General features: G+C 37.1%; 1 protein-coding gene across 1 annotated transcript; it reads right to left on the bottom strand.

Moving 5' to 3' along the window:
• Window positions 1-16,698: 16,698 nt before the first annotated feature.
• LOC149217276 (uncharacterized) lies at window positions 16,699-17,533 on the bottom strand. Its single transcript, XM_089391332.1, has 2 exons — window positions 17,134-17,533; window positions 16,699-16,939 (listed from the first exon to the last, which is right to left on the bottom strand). Exons 1-2 carry the CDS (start codon window positions 17,462-17,464, stop codon window positions 16,923-16,925), a joined length of 348 nt encoding a protein of 115 aa, XP_089247458.1. The 5' UTR covers window positions 17,465-17,533; the 3' UTR covers window positions 16,699-16,922.
• Window positions 17,534-20,980: the final 3,447 nt, after the last annotated feature.

Genomic DNA, 20,980 nt, shown 5'->3' with positions numbered 1-20,980 from the left:
CAGTGTCCCAAGACACAAGAAGAGGAAGAGGATATGCCCCGTGTTCCATATGCAAGTGTAGTCAGTAGCCTGATGTATGCAATGGTCTGTACTAGACCAGACATTGCACATGCAGTGGGAGTATTGAGCAATTTTATGTCAAAACCAGGGAAGGAGCATTGGACAACAGTGAAGCGGGTTTTCAGGTATTTGTGTGGCACTAGTGATTATCGTTTGTGCTACCAAGGAAGACTAGGATTGGATATAGTTTTGGATATCCGTGTCTTTGTTGATGCAAACAAGGTTGGAGATCTGGATCAAAGAAGATCTACAAGTGGGTATGTGTTTAACCTATTTGGAGGTGTAGTGAGTTGAATGAGTAAGAAACAATTTGTAGTGCCACTATCAACTACAGAGTCAGAATACATGGTAGCCACTGATGCAAGCAAGGAAGCAATTTGGTTGCAGATATTGTGTTAAAGTATGGGGTTAGTACAGGGAGCTATAAGGATAGATTTTGACAGCCAACGTGCAATTTTCTTAGCACAAAAACCTACTTACCGTTCAAAGACAAAGCATATTGATGTTCAGTATAACTTTGTGAGGGATATGATAGAAGAAAAAAAGGTGTTGTTGGTAAAGGTGGACACTTTGAATAATACTACAGATGCATTGACAAAATCTGTGAGCTCTGAGCAGTTCCCTTGGTGTAGAGAAACAATGGGTATTACAAGGCTGGATAAATGACTAAGCTCTCCTATGGCCCTTTATGGAAAGAAAACAACAAGTGGAAGAATGTTGTGTTGTGTTATATTCTTTCCACGACTAGCCCACGTAGTTAACCGGGGGGTTAGAGGGGGAGCGGAGTGCCCCCTTCGTTGCGTCGATTGCATAGTGGGGGGATCATAGAGGATTTGAAGGGGGTGGGTAGCCCCCCTTTACGAGGTCTGGGGTAACGCCCCCAGGAATTTTTTTTTGGACCCTATATTATGTTGGGCAGACCTACCTATGGTTTTGTGCATGGTTTTCACACATGTTTTGGACGCGATGGTTTCATACCATGGTTTTGGATGAGATGGTTTTCGGTCCATGGTACTGGATGCTTCAGCATGTATAAATATGTATTGTAACATTGAAAGGAACATAATGAAAAATCAAGCTGGTAGTCTCACTTTTGGGATCCAGGGGAAAATCTCTCTGTATATTTGTTTTATGTGTTATGCTCTCTCATTTGTTTATTTTTTGTTCTTAGAATTCGTATGCAGGTAATTTTTGTATGGGGTTAAAACCTACACCTATCCGTTCATCTAAACCCCTAGCCCTAGCCATAACACTTAGCCCCTAATTCCCTAGTCCCTATCACCCTAGTCATTGGTCCTTCATTTATGGATCCTAGATTCCCTTAGCATCTTCCACTTTTTTCCCACTACCTTCACGGTATCCATATCTTCCCTTGTGTCCTCACCTCCCAACCAGTCCCACAACACTAGTCCCTTAGCACCCAACTCCTAGACCCTATTCTCATCTATACTTGTCCCCCCACCTCTACCTGACACCTACACCCCTTTATCCTTGGGGTACCTAGTCCTTACACCCATGGGTATAGACCCTATACCTATAGGGCCTAATGACCCACACTTTATCTATGGGCCCAAATAATTTAACACTCCTAGCCTCGAGCACACATGGGCCCCTACCTCTACCATTAGAAAAATTTTCCCTACCCCTTAATCATGTTAGTGGTTGGTCCCAAACAATTTCCCATATCCCCCTCCACCTCTAAGCCCCAAACCTCTTCCCAATAGTCCCTTCCACCATTGGCTCCTATGCTCTACCCTTAGCCCACTTCCCCATTATGACCTTATCTATATCAAACCCCTATACCCCTCCATCCTTTTCTCAATGTCCAATTTGTCTAGACCCTTCCATATTGCCTCATCCTCCCCTTTTGTTCCTCTCTCCTTTCCTTCATACCTACCACTCCACCGTAACTAGCCATCCAACCTTTTCATCTTCTCACCTCCTCCTGCTTTTCCCCGTTTTCCATGTCCCCTCCTACCCCACCACATCCCCCCTTCCCCTCCCTTCCATTGAACCCATATCCCCTTCTACCCATTTATCCCCCACTTTTTCTCAAACCATAGGCTTGTCTACCCTTTGACCCTACTTTTCTTTATTACTAGTACCCTATTATTGCGCACTTCCAGTCTGGCTGAATGAATTTGCTAGGAAGTGCAAGTTGCCCAGTGAGGGCTAGATTGAGTTGGGGAGAAGGGAAAATAGTTTTCCTAGCTGAGATATAACTTTTGGAATTGAGACAAGGAGGCTAGAAGTTGTAATTCTCATATTTGTTGCATAATAATAATATAAGCCCTCATCTGTTGCACCGGTTTTCCCTTCGGGGGGTTTTCGGGAATATTAGTCCAAAATAACTGTGTTAATTGTGTGCATGAATTTCTCAAGTGCACTTTATTTTTTCGTAACGTAATTTATTTTGTTGTGAAGAATTGTAATGTGATTTATTTGATATTAATCAGAAAATTAATAAACTACTAATCAATTAGGAGAATAAATTCCAGTAGCTGCAGTTCAAGAAATTTTCACACATGGTGTCTGCTAGAACCATACCTCCACCTAGACCCTTTCCTCATATGCCTTTACACTCCCACATATACCCAACCCGTAACTCCCTCTAGAGCTATGCCCTAAGATCCCCTTCCATATATCTTTATTGGAGCCTCACACCCCATACACTTTCATCCTACTACCTTCTTCATTGATATAGACTTCAAGCCACCTTCAATTCTAGGATTCCCATGAACTACTTTCCCACAAGCCCCTCCACACCTTTTATATCCCTAAAGTATAAATATTAAGTGATTAAAGATATGTGCCACATAACTTTTGGCCTGTTGTGTTAAGAGTTTGCATGTGCTTTAGAGCACATGCACATTGAAATGCACATGTGCTCTAAACTACCCACATGCATTTGTAAGCTATATAAAAAGAACAACATGATGCCAGACCTCATTCATTTTGAAAAAATATTTCATGATAGTAGATTGCTTGACATCTACTGTGAAAAATAACAACAATATACACTTTTATGGTTTTTAGTGGAATTAGAAGGTAAATTTTCGTTTTGTTATGTAATTGGAAGGAATTTATTGTATCTTAATGTGATTGGAAGGTAATATTTATTTTATCATGTAATTGTAGGGAAATTTTTGTCTTTCTATGTGATTAGAAGACAACTTTTGGAAAGTAATTTTTGTTTTTTTGTGTAATCGGAAGGCATTTTATTTATATTTTTCTTTTTGACAATCCATTCAAACATGGGGAAAATATGCAATTGATCAAGAAAGTCTTTGAGGAAAGATAAACCTATTGAAATGGTCATTGAATTAAGAGAAAAGGAAATGTTACATATGATAGAATGTAGACTTTCAACAAAGGCGAATTCAAATTCTAACACAAAAGATGTCGCTATTGTTTCTCCTCCATCACCATAAGTAAGGCATAGGAATTCAAGAGAGGACAATCAAATTTTGACCTGTAGTGAACATTTAATGATTTCTTCCTCAAGACAAGTTGTTATGGGTGATAAAATGATGATGGTTTTTCTTGGAGTTGATTAGACTATGGATGAAATGTTAATTTTTACATAGCCCTATAGTGCATAAGCTTGTAAGTTGAAACCTATTTTTTAATAGTTAGAAATTCTAGTTTAGCTACCCATGATCATGTCCAGTCTCTTCCCAAAATAGACCTATAAGTTACTAGAGGAGTAAGAACTCCTAAATTTGTAACTCCACAACAAAGAGGTCAAGATTTCTATGATATGGGTTCATCACCCATATCTAGACTGAGTAATATGCATTTAAGAACTCCTTCGTGCATTTATGTTAATGAAAGAGGTCCAACATTACTTGAAGGTAAGCTATCTAACCAAACTCTATTATCAATTGTATGAAATTATTAAAGAGTATTTTGAATCAAAATCTAATGCAATTAAATGTTATTTATTTATTTGTTTGTTAAAATCAAGGATTTTGACTACTTTTAGAGGAATTTTAGGCATTAAAATAATATTGTGCTAACATCAACAACTCCCCTTCATTCCATTTAATGGTGTTATCACACCTAGAAATATGAAGGGTACCCTTTTAAAATCCTTTCTCTTCCATTTAAGAATTTTCCCTAAGTCTTCAAAGACCTTTTTCCTCTTCTACTACCCTTCTTTTTCTTTTTGGGACTCAATTCATGAAGATTTTGAAACTCATTTTCCCAGTGATAAATCACCAAGAAATCTATTTTTTCGGTGATAAATCATCATGAAATACATTTTCCTTGCAACACACTACTAAATAACATTGTAGCATAGAAAACCTTCCCTTCCTCATATCCAAGCCTTTTTTAAGCCAAACCAACAATCCAATGTATCACTAGCCTAAGGGTTTTCCTTGTGGCATATCACTAGAAAGCCATTGTTTTAGCATTGTGGCACATGAACTATCTATAGTCACATGTTGTATCATGGGAATGAAGATTTTTCTCCTCCATGCCACTAGCTACCTTATTGCGTGACAGACCAACATCCCCACAACATGGCCTCCCAACTCATCTACCCCTAGCATTTATTGCTGCAATAACTCACTTCTTAATGACATGTCTCATAAAAACTTGGTTTCTCCATTGGTAAATTTTAGGGAATTCATTGACTAGAACTTTGCACTACTCAAAATTGGATATAAAGCCTATTTGACCCCATTCTTTTTCATTCTTGTGCATTAGATTCCATAACCATGACAAATTTGACTTTTCCACCGAACCTTCTACCACCTAAGATGACCATACAAGCACTCTCTCCATGTTATCACACACTAAAAGAAGGTAAGAGAGGCCACACCCAAAGTCCAAATTGTCAATTTTATAATATTTTTGGATTTATTTCTTATTTTTTGGAGCTTTTCTTCTTTTAAACTGTAAATAATGATTTAAGATTGGGCCTATGACCCAAGTCCCATTCACCTTTCCAATCCAACTACAAAAAATCCCATTAGGCTATTATTGATCAGATTTGACTAGGGCTTGCAACCCAATTTGAGTTTCCACCTATACGCCTACATATTATCTTATTAAAACCCCACCCCACCATGGCTTTTAATTTTGTAATCTCACCTAGGTTTATAGCCCTAGCCAAGTTTCCCCTACATTATATCGAGGCAATTATTGCATAGGTCATATTCATGTCAGTGGAAGTAGCTTGGTGTAGTTGGTTCCACTGTGTTATCTTCACTCATAGTAATACTCAAGAACACCATCACTTATTTGGTGCAGTTGGAAATTAAATGCCCCCTCGCGCGTGCCCACACCCCCCCCCCCCCCCCCCCCCCCCACCCCTTCACCACTTTCTCCTCATGTTAGTACTTCAAATGACATAAGAGATAAATCTCTCACTGAGATTTCACTTCGCAGTGCATGGTAGCCCATGGCATTGATCATATTCATGTTCATTAGATATCATTCATATTCATGAAACATGGTGCCATTGATTACGAGGTTTAAGCTCATAACTAATTAAAAATCACATATCACACCATTAGCAAGTAAGGACATCAAATCACAAATCTTACAACTCTCTTTTTTGGATTTTATTAATTGGATTAACGTGCTCTATTATGTTAATGGGTATTTTGTAGGGATAATCGTGTCTACATTAAGAAAGAAGGTTTTTTAAGCCCTAGTTATTAAGGTTCAAGATGATGAGCCCTCCACCATTATTCGCTCACAAAAACCATGTGTTTTATTGACCATAACACAACCTTTGCCTAGTGAAAGGTATATATACTATTTGACAGGGAAAAATTCCCAAAGGATAATCCAAACTCAAAGGTATATAGATGTGCTAGAAGATAATAATTGCGTAAGCTAGAAATGCACTCTCTTATTCTGTAATGTGTTGAAGTAGTCGAATGTATCTTAAAGCATATAAACACTGAAGGTTTCATGGTCAGAGACACATAGGGGAATCCTTTTGATTCATTCATAGCTTCCAATATTAACTCATATTATAGACTCCCTCCTGCAAAAGTCTTCTTGGATGAGGGTTGGATTAAATATTTTAAAATCCCACCAAAATAAATCATTAAGACTTGGAGGGAAAATAAGTGCAGTTTCATGTCTAGATCCAATACAGAATAGCCAACCAATTTACGAAGGACTATGTTTCAACAGGTTAGTACCTTGATGTGCAAGCTATGTGAAAGGCCAAATGTAGATAATTTTAATGAAGGTTGGGTGCCCTTGATGTTTTCCACTAAATTTTTAGGAATTGTCTTCAACTAGGGTAACATTATTTCTAACTCTCTACAAGACAATATCATGATAAACCATAACCTAAAGGAAGGAAAGTATCCTCAATTCTTTATTGCTTCTTACATCGTGGATGTTTTTTGTGCTAATCATGCATTCCCTACTATGGGATAGTGGTAGACAATCCAAAAAGCTCCCATTCACATTAACTACAAGATTCTATGGGCATGGAAGTAATTTTCATCATACAAACAAATATGTCATGGTTTCTTAATTCCCCTTCATGATGCCTTATTCAACTCAATAGATCCAAGAATGAACGAGAGGGCCATGTGAGTATTGTTTATTATTAGGTATTGGTTTGTGAGAAAAGATGGCACATACCTAAGGGTGTTTGAATTAACCAAGCCTCCCCACATATTACCTCATTTTTTCATAGATAGAGTAATCTTGTAGGAGATAACCTATTAAGTTTTTATAGGAGTATGGGAAGCACTCTCACAAGATAATAAATCCCCATGGATACACATGTCCTTTTACTTGAGTTCTTCTCAACTTTGGAATATGAAGGAACCCATAGTTGAGTCTGATGCTCTAACTCTTTTCTATTTTGAGGACTTTCCATTCCATAGGTATGACCCCAAATTGATAAATTAAGAAATCATTATGGATCATGTAGATATAGGTGGGAATACCAATATGAGAGTTGAGAAAATGAAGAAAAACTAATGAATTCCAAGTTCTATATTGAAGTGATTTTCAAGATGGGTTACACTCTCCCCCAAGCCAAAAAAAGAAATGGCTAAGGCTAAGAAAGATTCGTTGGCCAAGAAATAGGCTAACCAAATGGAAGTATTGAAACTAGATAATGAGAAGAAACTCAAGAAAGATAAAAAAGATGTTAAGCAAGTCTAGGAGGATACCACTAGGAAAGCTTAGGAAGTAGCTAAGATATACTAAGAGCAAGAAGAAAAAAGAAAATAAAAGGGAGAAAGAGTAAGAAAAAAATAAGAAGAATAAAAGAGAAGGGAAGATGAAGGAAAAGACTCCAGGAAGAAGCAAAATCTAAAGAGAGAGAAGAGGCCCTCAAAGCATAGTACGAGGTCCAAAACATCCAAGATAAATCTCAACAAAAAAGTGGAGGTGCAATGTGGTTGTGGATTTGAATAAATAGTGTACCAAATCTAGTATTATTTTGCAGCTTGGTTGCAACCTACAAAGGAGCCCACAATCATATTGGTTAAAAATTAAGCACAAAACACAAATTCCATGTAACAAATGGAGAAACAAAGCATAAAGTACATAGAATACAATGAAGAGAACTTAAAACAAACTAAAACACAAGAGAATAGAATCAAATCCTCTTTATTACCTATTGTAAAAGATATAATACTTGAATTTAGAGGCACTTGGGAGAGTTTTGGTGAGAAATGGTGCTCTTAAACTGTGACATCCCCTATGGGTTAATTCCCCTTGTAAACATTTCCTTGTAATTATGTAACCATAAATTAAATGGCTAAGAGAAAGGGACACAAATTCCATTGCTTGAGGAGGGAGATTGCTTGATAAGGCCTGGTTGTTATTAATGCTAGTTATGGAGAACTGATAGTTCTACCTTAATGGAATGTCTGCACATTAAATACAATTGGAAAAGGAGTGGAAAATAACCATACTCCTCTTTAGAAAAAATATACAAGAAAGAGGAAAAAATAAATAAATAAAAGTATGGTTGTGTTGGTAGGTAGGCAAAGTAGGCCAGATATTGGCATGGGGAGTTAGCGTAATAGCATCTGCACGATCACACATGAAATAGAACCACCAATTGAAGAATGATAGACGTGGGAAAGAGTGCAAGTTGATCCGAACTTAAAGAGGAACACAAAAAATTATAGATATAACCATAAATATAGAGATGCAGCAGAAATAACACTTCATTTCATTAATATCAAATACTAAAATATGTTTACAAACATAATGGAAATAAACTAGCTTGGGTGATGGTAGCTTATCTCTGAGAAGAGATGTGCAAACTATATGCCTCTGAAATATGTTACAATGAGGCTCAAGGTCCTATTTATTATTGAAAAATAAGGGAAAACCCTAAACAACCAAAATCCTAACCCTAGGAGATGGAACACCAAGAGTTTGTGGGCACCATTGGAGTTAGTTGAGCAACCAACTTCCTGGGGTTGTACTTGGTCATATTCTCTTTGTTTGGCACATACGATACAATTTTGGAAAGATATCTCTGAGTAATACAGGATTTATAGTACCCCCCTTCTCACATCAATGGGTTTGCTACAGAACTCAAAAAACATCGTTTAGGGGGTCAAAACTGCTCTGGAAGTTCAGGACCCGAAAAATTGCTAAAAATAGTAAATTCTACAATAAACAAGGAAACAAATGAAATTGACTAGAGGTCTAGGTGGAATAGGCGGGTGGCCACCAATATCCACCTAGATTAGTCCTCCCTCCTTATGAAGTAATGGTCCCCATTGCATGCAGAGCCTCCATGAGGTGAGGAATTTTTTTTTGAACCTCGTCCCTGGTGAACCACTTGCCTTGGTGAAGGAGTTGGCATACTTTAATAACTTGATATAGCTGGATCCTTTGTTGGTAAGTTTTATTGATATGCATGTCCATGATTTGATCAGTTGTGGCATGTTCCATACAGTCTAGGTTTAGCGTTGTTGGTGTGATTTTTTTGCAATGTCAGATGTGTCCAACAATGATGGAAAGTATGGTCAAAGGCGGTCTACATTGAACACTGGGTGCATACGAAGGAATGGTGGAATGCTGATATCGAAGGCATTTTCCCTTAAAGCCTTGGTGATGGTGTATGTCCCATATCAGAGTGGGTAAAGCTTACGGTGGGGTCTAGCGAGGTGCTCCTTGTGCAAACGTAGCCAAACTTTGTTGCCCACCTAGAATTTGTGTGACACTCGATGTTGATCATGGTGCTATTTGTACTTAGCATTGGTTTTGTCCAATATATCATGGAATTGCTAGAAAATGTGTTGAATGTGCTCAATGAAGGTGTTAGCCTTGTCAGCTTCGGATTGGACGTGAGACGAATCTTCCTGAGTAGCTGCAAATGGTTTGGCTACATCAATGGGACATAATAGTTGAAATCCTAGCTCGACCTGAAAGGGGTTGTGGCTCATTGAGCTATGGAGAGCTCTGTTGTAGTTGTGTTGGACATAGGGGAGGCTTTCATCCCAAGTGTGTGGATGCTTCGAGTTGTACATGTGCATAATGTGTATGATCATCCTATTGACGACCTCTGTTTGGCCATCAATTTGGGGGTGGAAAGACGTGGACTTAGTAAGTTTGGTATCTAGCATCAACCAGAGACTTGACCAAAATGCACTTAGGAATATGCTATCCCAATCTGAGACAATAGATTTTTGGATCCAAAAATGTACCCACACTTGCTCAAAGAAGAGCTTAGCAATGGCCTCTACTATGATACTTTTCTTGCGGGCCGCCATAATGGCCATCTTAGAGAATTTGTCGACGACCACAAAAACACAATCATTGTTGTGCTTAATAGAAGGAAGGCCCGACATGTAGTCCATGGAGACGGATTCCCAAGGTCGACTAAGAATAGGCAGAGGAGTATATAGGCGTTTCTTCTTGATGGTTGCTTTGGAAATGGCGCAGGCAGTGCAGGATCTAATGTAGTTCCCAACATCCTAACGAATGTTTGGCCAATAAAAATACTTCTGCAGTACTGCCACTATTTTATCTACTCTGAAATTTCTAGTGAAGCGACTGTAGTGCACCTCCAAAATCATATTGGAGTGCTCGCTTGAAGGAACACAAATGTGTCTGAGGTGGCATAATAATGCATCTTGGAGGTGAAAATTTGGAACTTTCTTACCTTCCAGGAGTGTTTGGTATGTGTTACTGAATTCTAGATCGCTCTTGTAAAGATGCGGCCACCTCAAAGTCTCGTGCCCATAGGAGTCAAGCACAGTGATCAACACCATGACTGATGGTCGGCTAAGGTAGTTTGCAACATTATTGGTTTTTCCCTTCTTGTACTTAATGTTCAAATGAAACTATTGTAGGTATGCGGACCATTTCTGATGGAAATCATTATGTAACTTCCCTTGTGTCTGTATGAACTACAGGGTTCGGTGGTCTGTGTGGATGAACATTTTCTTCCCAAGAATGTAATGCTTCCATTGACAACATACCTGTACAATGGAATACATTTCTTTGTCATAGGTGGGATACTTTCATATTGTGTCTGAAAGTTTCTCACTATGGTAAGCCACTGGATACCCCTGCTGAGTAAGAACTGCACTAATAGCATAGTCAGAGACATATGTCTCAATCTCAAATGGTTGTTGTCGGTCTCGTAATGTGAGAACTGGTGTAGAGCAGAGCCGATACTTCAATTCGATAAACGCCTTCTATTGGGTTTCAGACCAAAAGAACTTTCCTTTCACCCCACCCTTGGTGACTTGATTTAAGGGCCAAGTGATATGAGAGAACCCCAACATGAACCTGCGGTAGAAATTGGCAAGGCCGAGAAAGTTGCGAAGCTTTGTTAGAGTGGTTGGGGTTGGCCAATCCCGAATGACGTGTATCTTGTCTAGGTCAACATGCACACCCTTCTCATCAATGATGTACCCAAAATGTTGAACTTGGGTCATGCCAAAAGTGCATTTCTCAAAATTGGCACACAACTTGTGTTGTCACGGGGTTTGGAAGACCTGTCGAATATGGTGGAGGTGCTCTTCCCAACTCTAGCTGAAGATAAAGATGTCATCTAAATACACCACCACGAATTCATTGGTGAAGGGTCACAATATGTCGTCCATCAATCTCATGAAGGTTGCAGGGGCATTCATCAATGCGAAAGGCATGACTAACCATTCAAAAAGGCCCTCCTTGGATTTGAAGGCATTCTTCCACACATTAGAGGGTTCGATAGGCATCTGGTAATAACTGGACTTCAAGTCAATATTGCTGAAATATTTGGCCCCCTTGAGTTAGTCCATAAGGTCATCAATCTATGGGATTGAGTACCTATTTTGGACCGTGATCTTGTTCAACACCCGATAGTTAATACAGAGTCTCCAGGTCCCATCCTTCTTCTATACTAATGTAATTGAGCTCCCACAGGGTGATGAGCTTGGCCTAATGTGCCCTTTTTGCATCAAATCCTGAATCTTCCACTTGATCTCATCGTTTTCCATAATAGAGCGTCAATAGATCAATCCATTGGGTAGCGACGCACCTGGGGTCAAATCGATGGAGTGCTTGACCTGATAGAGCAAAGGTACCCCCTTAGGTGAGGCTAAAATGTCCCTGTACTCCTCCACAACCTTGTCCATGTGTTGTTTTTGTGCGGAGGAGCCTTGTCTGGAAACTGTGGCCACAATATTCTTCTTTCCCTCAGGGTGAATCATAAGGAAAAAAAATTTCTTGTTCTATGAAAAGATCTTACTACATTGCTTTACAGAGGTCAAAGAGATGGTGGTAGGCGGGGCTACCTATGGTATCATGTACAACTTAGTGCCCAAAGTAATAATCACAGAGCAAGGTCTAGACTCATATACAACATGTTGCTTCCACAAGTATGGTTGTCCTAATAATACATCACAAAATTCAAGATGAGCAACATCACAAAATAGCTCATCCGTGAAGGGCTTGATGTTGTAGGGAAGGCGACATTGTTGGCTGACATGAAAATCTCATCCTTGGTGAAGCCACCCAATGGTGTATGGTTGTGGATGTGTTGTAGTCGGTAGGCCCAACTACTTCATGAACTCTGCTGAAATGAGGTTATTTTGACTCTTGTTATTGACAATGAACTGTAGCAAAGAACCCTTCACCTACATCTGTGAGTGGAAGAGGTGTTCCCCCTCCTCTAGATCTTCAAGCTCATTCTTTTGGATCTTTGTGGTGAACATAGTGGCACTAGGCTCCACGTCAATGATCTACTTCCCTTTGTCATTCCCCTTATTGGGTTCTGACTTAGAGTTAGAACATATGTCTGATTCAGAAGCCTTAAGCTTGACCACCAGTGGTTGGTTATATCGCCACTCACTTTTTTTGTGAGTGGAGCTCTTATGGAAATCACGCCATTTTCCCATGTCCTTCTTTTTCTTTGTGGTGTTTTTCTTTCCTTGCGGCTTTGGTGGTTTTTCCTCGATCGCCCCGCCTTGGCTTTGTTATTTGCTCTGCGATTTGGGGGTGCCTTTCCCTTGCTTGAAATTCACAAATCCAAAGTATCGCTTCTTTTGTTTAAACTTCTGCTCAATATTGACAGCATATTGATATGTTGTGCCAAATTGAGGAGATGTCTAGGAACTCCATCTCGTCCTAAATGCACCTATGTAGACTGTCATGGTACTTGAGTACCAAATGTCGCTTAGAATCCTTGATACCCAACTTCGTGTGAAGTGTATGAAAAAAATTGGTAAACTCTGACATGTCTTGGTCCCTTCCCTACCGCAGTGGGGTCCACTTTATGTATTTATCCTCATAGCTCTAGACAGGGTAGTACTACTCCTTATTGGCGTCTCGGAACGAATTCCAGGTATGTGGGGCTAAAAATAGTGAGGGTGTAATTTATTCCTTCTTCTCACAGTAGGTTTCCCACTTGTCCTTAACGTGGGGGGCGACTTTGAGAAGTACAAAAGTAATCTTTTCCCGGCTAGAAAAATCATGAACAGAAAAATATCCTTCTAGCAGATTTAACCATTTATCTACGGTGTCTGCATCTATCTGGCCTTCAAATATGGGGATATCAAAGTTCACTTGTACATTAAAGGGTGTGGTGCTTCCAGAGTGGCTACTGGAAGGAGACGTGTCGCCTTTGGGTAGCCACTGAAGGATCTTGGCAAGGTTGCTTATCATCACTTTCCTCTGTTGCTCAAGGGCTTATTCGAGCAAGATTTTGAAAGGATCTCCTGCCCCCTCATCTTTCTTCTCTTCTACCATGGGAGGTCGTCGGGATTTGCGAGGCTGGTCTTATAAAGGCCCAACCAGTTCGAGCCCTAACTCCTTATATCCCAACTTTGTTGGGGACATGCAAAGAAAAGTAGAGAAAGAGAAAACCACTTTGATACCACTGATTCGAACTTAAACATGAACACAACAAATTACATATATAACCATAAATATAGAGATACAGTAGAACAACTTGTCTAAGGCTAAATAAACCACCATTTATGGCTTCCCTTAGGACTGATGAATCTAATGGGAAGTTTGTGGATTGGTTAGGAGACATATATACTCAGGTACTTGGGGTGACTGAGGAAACACCAAGTGTGGCCCTGAGCTGGGAACACTGGTGCTTGCACTCTCTAAAGAAATACCTAAAAAGGGTGATCTCTTTTCTCCCATGGTATTTTATCCAGTTGTGGAACCTTCTCATATTGAGCTCTCCTCTTGTAATTGAGTAGTGAATTGTTTAGAGTTGAAGAAACCACCAAGAGTGGCTTTCCTTAAGATTAAAGAAACCACTGGGAATCTTTTGGTCCAAGGAACTTATTAAATTATCAATACATTTCCAACTAGAGAACCTTCCCATGTTATAATAAGATTACCTTACTAGTTTAGAGGTGTGATTCTTCGTGAAACAAGAGACACAAGTGATCAAATTTGACTGATTTAAAGTTACTGAGATTGAGCAGTGGTTTTCTTAAGGTCGAGGAATACTACTAGGAAGCTTGTGGTCTGAAGAACCTAATATTTCCATTGAGGAACCTTACCATACAAAATTGAAATTATGCTCTTGGAATAGAGATGTTGATCTTTGTGTTTACAAAAGACCCCTATGATGAAGTAGAACGAGATCAAGCCCTATGACATGATTGTTGGAACACTATTGAGAATAGTTGAGAGAAGTGATTCCCTATGCATTTGGTTATCTGATAAGCTCGTGGGTAAAAGTGGGTTACCTTTGGAGGCCCTATTACAACTTAGAAGTAAAACATTGATTTTACATTGTACATAATGATGAAGAGTAACTTGTTTTCCTTACCCGATTTCTACATGATTTATAGCTGTTTTTTATGCATTTTATCATATTTTTTTTTAATAATTAGGTATACTTATAAACATAGAATTTATTTTATAGAATTTATGTTTACACACATTTTTTAATTGAGAAAAATACCCAATGTATATTGCTCTAAATGATAGTTATTTTTACATTAGAAAATGAATTTAGTTAAGATTAAAGTGTATATAAAATTAATCAATGAATATTAATTAATTAATTAGGTAGTGCATGAACAATATTTAAAGCAAATATAAAGTTTTTAATATTGTTTAAAAATTGATCAACTCATGTATAATGATATCTAGAAAGGTGGATAAACTTGATTATTTCATTGCTTTTCAATCCAAAAGCTTTTTCTAGAATTATTTGAAATTAAAATGCTTATTGAATAGTGTATGTTATATAGTTTTTGTTGTATGTGATGATGAAGAGTAACTTATTTTCCTTACTTGATTACTGATAGTTGTTTTCTTATGTATCTTATAGTAAAGTTTTTAAATTTAAATAATTAGGAATATTTATAAAAATAGATTTTATTTTATAGAATTGATGTTTACACACATCTTTTAATTTAGAAAAAGAGAATGCATATTGCTCGAGATGATAGTTATTTCTACATTAGAAAATGAATTTGGTTAAGATCAAAGTGTACATAAAATTAATCAATGAATATTAATTAATTTACTAAGTAGGCCAGGAACAATGTTTAAAGCAAATATAAAGTTTTGAATATTATTTGAAAATTAGTGAAATAATATTAAAAAATGTGGATAACTTTGATCACTTCATCTTCTTTTCAATCCAAAACTTTTTCTACGATTATTTGAAATTAAAATGCCAATTGAAGAGTGCATGTTATTTAGTTTGTATTATACATGATGATGAAGAGGAACTTATTTTCCTTACCTAATTTTTACATTATTTTATTTTGTCTTGCATTTTATAGTAAAATTTTTAAATTTAAATAATTAAGTATATTTATAAACATAGACTTTAGTTTATAAAATTAAGATTTAAAAAAGTTATCTTTTTTAATAAATAATTGTTTTAAAAAATGGATAGTTGATGGGGATTTTTACACATATTTTTTAATTTAGGAAAAAGACTCAATACATATTGCTCTATATGATAATCATTTTTATATTAGAAAACGAGCTTGGTGAAAATTACTCTGTATATAAAATTAATCAACAAATATTAATTAATTAATTATATAGAGTATGAATAATGTTTAAAGCAAATATGAAGTTTTGATTATTGTTTAAAAAATGATCAACTCATGTGTCATAATATCTAGAAAGATGGATAACTTGATTACTTTCTCTTTTTTTGGATTCAAAAGTTTTTTCTATAATTATTTGAAATTAAAATGCTTTTGTTACTTAGTTTGTTATTTAATTTTAGTTGTACATGATCAAAAGTAACTTATTTTCCTATATTAACTTGATTTTTGCATGATTTGTACTTGTTTTTTTACGCATTTTATAATAAAAAATTTTGTTTTTGTTTTTGTTTTTAATAATTAGGTATATTTATAAGGATAAACTTTATTTTATAGAATTAGGATTTATAAAAGTTGAATTTTTAATAAACAATTATTTAAAAATTTTGGATAGTTGATTGGATGTTTACACACATTTTTAAATCTACGAAAAAGAGTCAACACACATTGCTCTAAATGATAATTATTTATACATAAAAATATGAGTTTGTTTAATATTAAAGTATACATAAAATGAATCAATGAATAAGTGTTTTTTATGAATATATGTGATGGTTGTTTCTACAGGTTTGAAAACTGAATATATGTGATGGTTTAAACCAACATAGATCAATTTTAACTCTAGATCTATCAAAGATCAAGAGGGATCAAATATGTCTATCAAAAACCAAGAAAGATCAAATATGTCGATGTGCAAACCTTTCCTCAAGTTTGAAACTCATAAAAGTAATTTGCCCCTGGACAGATTGGGTCCCTCTTGGTCTTTGATAAATCTCAAGTGAAATTTAATTTATATTAATTTAAAAAAAATTATACCATATTAGAAATATGAAATGGAATTTTCCAAAAGTTAATAACCAAAAGTGATAAAATCAAATCACCAGTAAAATAATTACAGGTGACATGGCATGCATCACAAATATCCATGTATCGTTGTGGGAAAAAATAATATGTCAAACTGGACTACCCGAGTAAATGACTCGGAAAAAGATGTAAAAGCAAACCAAACATAATTTTTGTCCAGAGTAAATGACTCGGAAAAAGAGGTAAAAGCAAACCAAACATAATTTTTTTAAGGACGTGACGCTGTTCATTGAATATCATAATTAATATGCCATTATAAAAGCATCAATTACACGATGTCAAGATCACAATATGTAAATGCAGAAGTCACAATTTTTTATTTAGTTATAGTCATCTCACACATACAGAAGCCATTAAGCTTCCTCAAAGTCGAGCAACGGTCATTGCATCACATAGGAGCAAAGACTACACATGTGCTCCTCCATTATTTAGTAATTCCTATATATAGTGGGCGAAATCTCGGCTGACCCTGGTACTGTAACTTGCATATGCAGGCTGGGAGGCCTCTTCATATTTTCAGGGCAAGGTGTAGGCTGCCAACAACAAGTACCAGCATCTATTAGCATTGTTTCCTATCAAAGGAAGAGAAGATAAATCTAGGTAGGCATATTAAAATAAATTTAGGTTAGTCCTAAGTGTTAGTCCAATTGCAGCGGTCACCAATTTCAGAAAGTAAACTGAGAAGGAAAAAAAATATGGGCTATATTCTAGTCTAGTGTAATCTTACCTCCGCACTTGTAACCAACGGGCCTGTCAGAGAACTGGCAGCGCTGGGGAATGGTCATGGCTATCGCGGGATCGATCCCCGCAACTTTCGCTGTTTTTGAGAGCATGATGGCGCAGAGGCAGTCGGGGTCGTTGTTGTACTTGTGGATGGCGTTGCAGCAGCCGGTTGAGACGGGAGCGTTTGCATTCTGGGCGGCCTGAATGCACGGTGCCATCTTCCACGCTTCTGACTCCGCTGCACATTGACCTGCTGCATTTGCTCTGTGTTCTGCTGTCAAAACAGCAGCCACGAGGAAGAGGAAGAGAAACACCTTTGTGAAAGAGAACGCCATGAATTGTTATGGAACTCTCTTAACAACTAAAAGCTAAAACTGTGTGTAGAGTGGGTGAGAGTGAGTGAATATATATAGATTTATATAGATATAGCTCGGAAATATGATCAATTGCAGGCTAGCAGCTGCAGGTCCACTGATAAATTAATTAATTCGTTCGTCTATATCCTCACGCCTGATTTCAATGGCAAATGGTCAATCGCGAGCTAACAGCTCTTGTTCCACTGATTAATTAATTCGTTTATATATATATCCTCGCGTCTCATGATTTCAGAGGCCAGTGGAGTGCGCACTGTCAACAAAAACGATACAAAATACTTGAAGTGGATCTACTTTATCGGTGACTGGGTCCTTTCTTCATCATGGCTTCAAAACTGAGCGCTAGCAATGACAAAGACTGGTTTGCCTGTGTTTCATGGTCGAATGCATAAAACCATATTTAATGTCAATTTAGGCTAGGTTATCTTCATCCCCTAGGGGTGGAAACGTAGTGGGAAAATTATTAAAAAAATAGTTATATTGCTTTTGAAAGAAATGAAGGGAATCTTTTTTTTAAGGAGTCACATCTTTATTTTTATAAACGATTGTACTTTTCTAAGCCGGAAAAGGAAAGAGAAGAGAGTGAGCTTTGTATTTGTAATTGATATAAAAAATTGAATAATGAGTAAAGAAAAAAATATTTGGGTTCCCCAAGGTGGATAAATAGAGTGGACTTTAACCATGGGTTCAGTGGTGGTTGATGGGCATTCCAAAGGGGAGGGGATAGGTTTATCATTGAGTAATCCAATTTGTAATAACAAGGGTACAAGCAAGCAAAGGGTTTTTCACGGAATTATGCAACATTCTAGATTTTGAGATTATGTTCACTTTTAAACTCTACTTCATTATCATTTTGGTTGGTGTTTTTGTTCTATGGTAACTATATTTTGATTAGTACCTTATGGTAGTTTCAAATTTCTACTATATATCTAGCTCAAAGTTTGCCAACTCTTTTACTTTGTTAAGTTTGCCAACTCTTTTACTTTGTTAAGTTTGCCAACTCTTTTACTTTGTTTAGCTAGTTGCAGCGAGAATCATTCTAGGGGCATTGGGTTCTTTTTTTTTGTTTTCCAAAGGTTGGATAGTTCAAGCTAGTGTCTTTAGGATTCAATTCGAGATACTTTAATTGTAACACACTTTTTTATTGCCCCCTCATGTAAATATTTTTATGTGTATTTGTAATTAATTGTGAAAAATATAAAAATGACTAGGTTGAGGAACATGGCACAAATTCAGAGCTTGAGAGGAGAAGTTGCTTGGAAATAGCTAGGTGAAATGACCAAGCTCGAAAATCAGCATTTAATTGCCACCCATATCCCCGTGGAATTGAAGGCAAGCTTGTACAAGAATTAAAATGGAGTATGGGCCAAGGATGAACTTGTCTTTCCTCGTGGGATGTGTTGTTCTAGTCAACACGTAACAAGAAGTCTAAAAAAGGAAAAAGGCTATAGTGCGGTATACACAAGGATGACCGGGAAAAAAGAAAGAAGTGCATGAGGAAGGCACAGTGGAGAACACTAGCAAAAACATGCAGACATTAGAGCATGAAGGTTTGAGTGAATAACATATGATTAGAAGGAAAAGCAAAGGGCACCCATAAGACTCAAGCGCAATGGTAGCATAGCAGCAAATACAAACTACACAAGAGCAAAGGTGCATGTGAATTGTGCATGGTGAAAAGGGAAAATTTACCAGATTGCAGGTGGAGAACTATGTGCTCTAGATTCCCTAAAGTGATTTTTTGGGTGGAAACAATATGTGCTCTGGAGTCCTACAGGATGACAGATGGAGGCACTGTGTGCTTTGGATTCCCATGTGAATCGGTGAATTATAGTGGTGCAAATTTTCCTTGAGGAATTCACTCCTCAGGCTGTAAATCTAGCTCAGGGGTGGTCAATTGCGGGAAATATTGTAGTGAAATTAGACTATGGTTGGGTGGAGAGTTGAAGTCCCTTAGTTACCAACCATCTTTGAAACATTCAAAAAAGTATTTCTTGGTTATGCATGACAAATCAAAGGCTATATGATGCCTATTGTGCTTATGATAATGCTTAAACTTGTGTTGTTCATTAAAAAATGCTTATTCACTATTTAATCATGGGTGACCAACTAAATTTCTTATCTATGGTGATTCTGAGATACTGAGTTATGTGGTTGTAGCATTCTGAGTAATTTGTAGGTTTTCTAATATGTCCCTGAATGGTGATCTAAAATCACTCAGGGACATCTATGATTTCATAAGTTTTAGTCATTTATTTTCATATAATTATAAGTTTGGGAAGTGTGCTACTATAATCATGATGATAGGTTATATTAGTAGGAATTAAATCTATGTGTTGTGTGTGTGAATTAGTCCTACCTCAGGAAGGTTGTTGAGGCCTCTATGTGATCAAGAACCAATCACATGAATGTGCATGGTTGTTTAATATGCTTCAGCTAACATGTTATTCGTTGTTGAGGAGGGAATATGTATTCCCACGTATTTACAATGAGATGGTTTGTATGAACATTCTCATGATGTGAGGGACTTGTAGGGTCAATATAATTGTTGATAAGTTCTCATGATTTGCTTAACTACTTGCATGATAATGTATGATTGTTAATGAATATAGTTAAACTATTATGGTGTTTGAAATTCCATGGTTTGGGTGCTAACTATCAAGGAGTCACTGTTGTTTAAGAATTTATGAAGTTTTGTTATTAAAGTATATGCTATGGCATGATAGGGATCAATATGGATTTATGTTGTACATGATTTATTATTTTCCTTCATTAGTTATGGGCTAAAAATAAAGTAATTCATGATAAAGTAGGGCATCTGATAGTAATGTGTTCAGATCCATTCTATACAAGGATCTAGTGTTGCTATAGTTGAAATCATAGTGTTGTTACCCATGGATTGGTCGGTTGTAATGTCTGTTAATAGGTAGATTATGTCTATGTTTAGTACTTGGATTGGTTGTGTTGAATGTAAGGATGCTTTCTTATGAATATGGAATTTTTGGGCAAGGACAAGCTCCGAGGAGAACCTTGTTCAGTGCCTTGGAAACGCTTAAGAAAAACCTTAAAATTCTCTAAGTTTATTAAGGCATAAAGTTTCCTTGTATCCAATAACATACGGGCCGAATTTAGGTGATTCAGATATATCTAGAAAACTAGATATTCGGGAGGATCTTCATGGTGCAAATTTAAGGAGGAATCAAATTTTGGATCAACCCAGACATATCCACAAAAAATGTTAAGTTCAGGCCATCTAGGGTGGGTCTTGTTTTGGGGGTTCGAGTCATTGGAGTCAAATTTGTTCTCAAGTTGGATTTCTTATGAAATCTAGAGTGGGCATAGTTTGGGTAAATCTTGTACAACCTAGATGAGTGGCCAAATTGGATATCCAAAGTAGCATAAGTTATTTAAGTGTCAAAGGCACCATATGTAGCACATATTTGGATGCCTTTTGGGGATCTAAACATATCCAAGAGT

The sequence above is a fragment of the Pinus tabuliformis genome, chromosome 1_1, assembly GCF_031772625.1.
Source record: "Pinus tabuliformis cultivar Carrire ecotype Pingquan chromosome 1_1, CPIR1, whole genome shotgun sequence".
Classification (NCBI taxonomy): Eukaryota; Viridiplantae; Streptophyta; class Pinopsida; order Pinales; family Pinaceae; genus Pinus; species Pinus tabuliformis.
This window is presented reverse-complemented; position numbering and strand designations above follow the sequence as displayed.

Coding starts and splice junctions, on each gene's coding strand:
- LOC149217276 (XM_089391332.1), bottom strand. CDS start 17,464: ATGGCGTTCTCTTTCACAAAGGTGTTTCTCTTCCTCTTCCTCGTGGCT.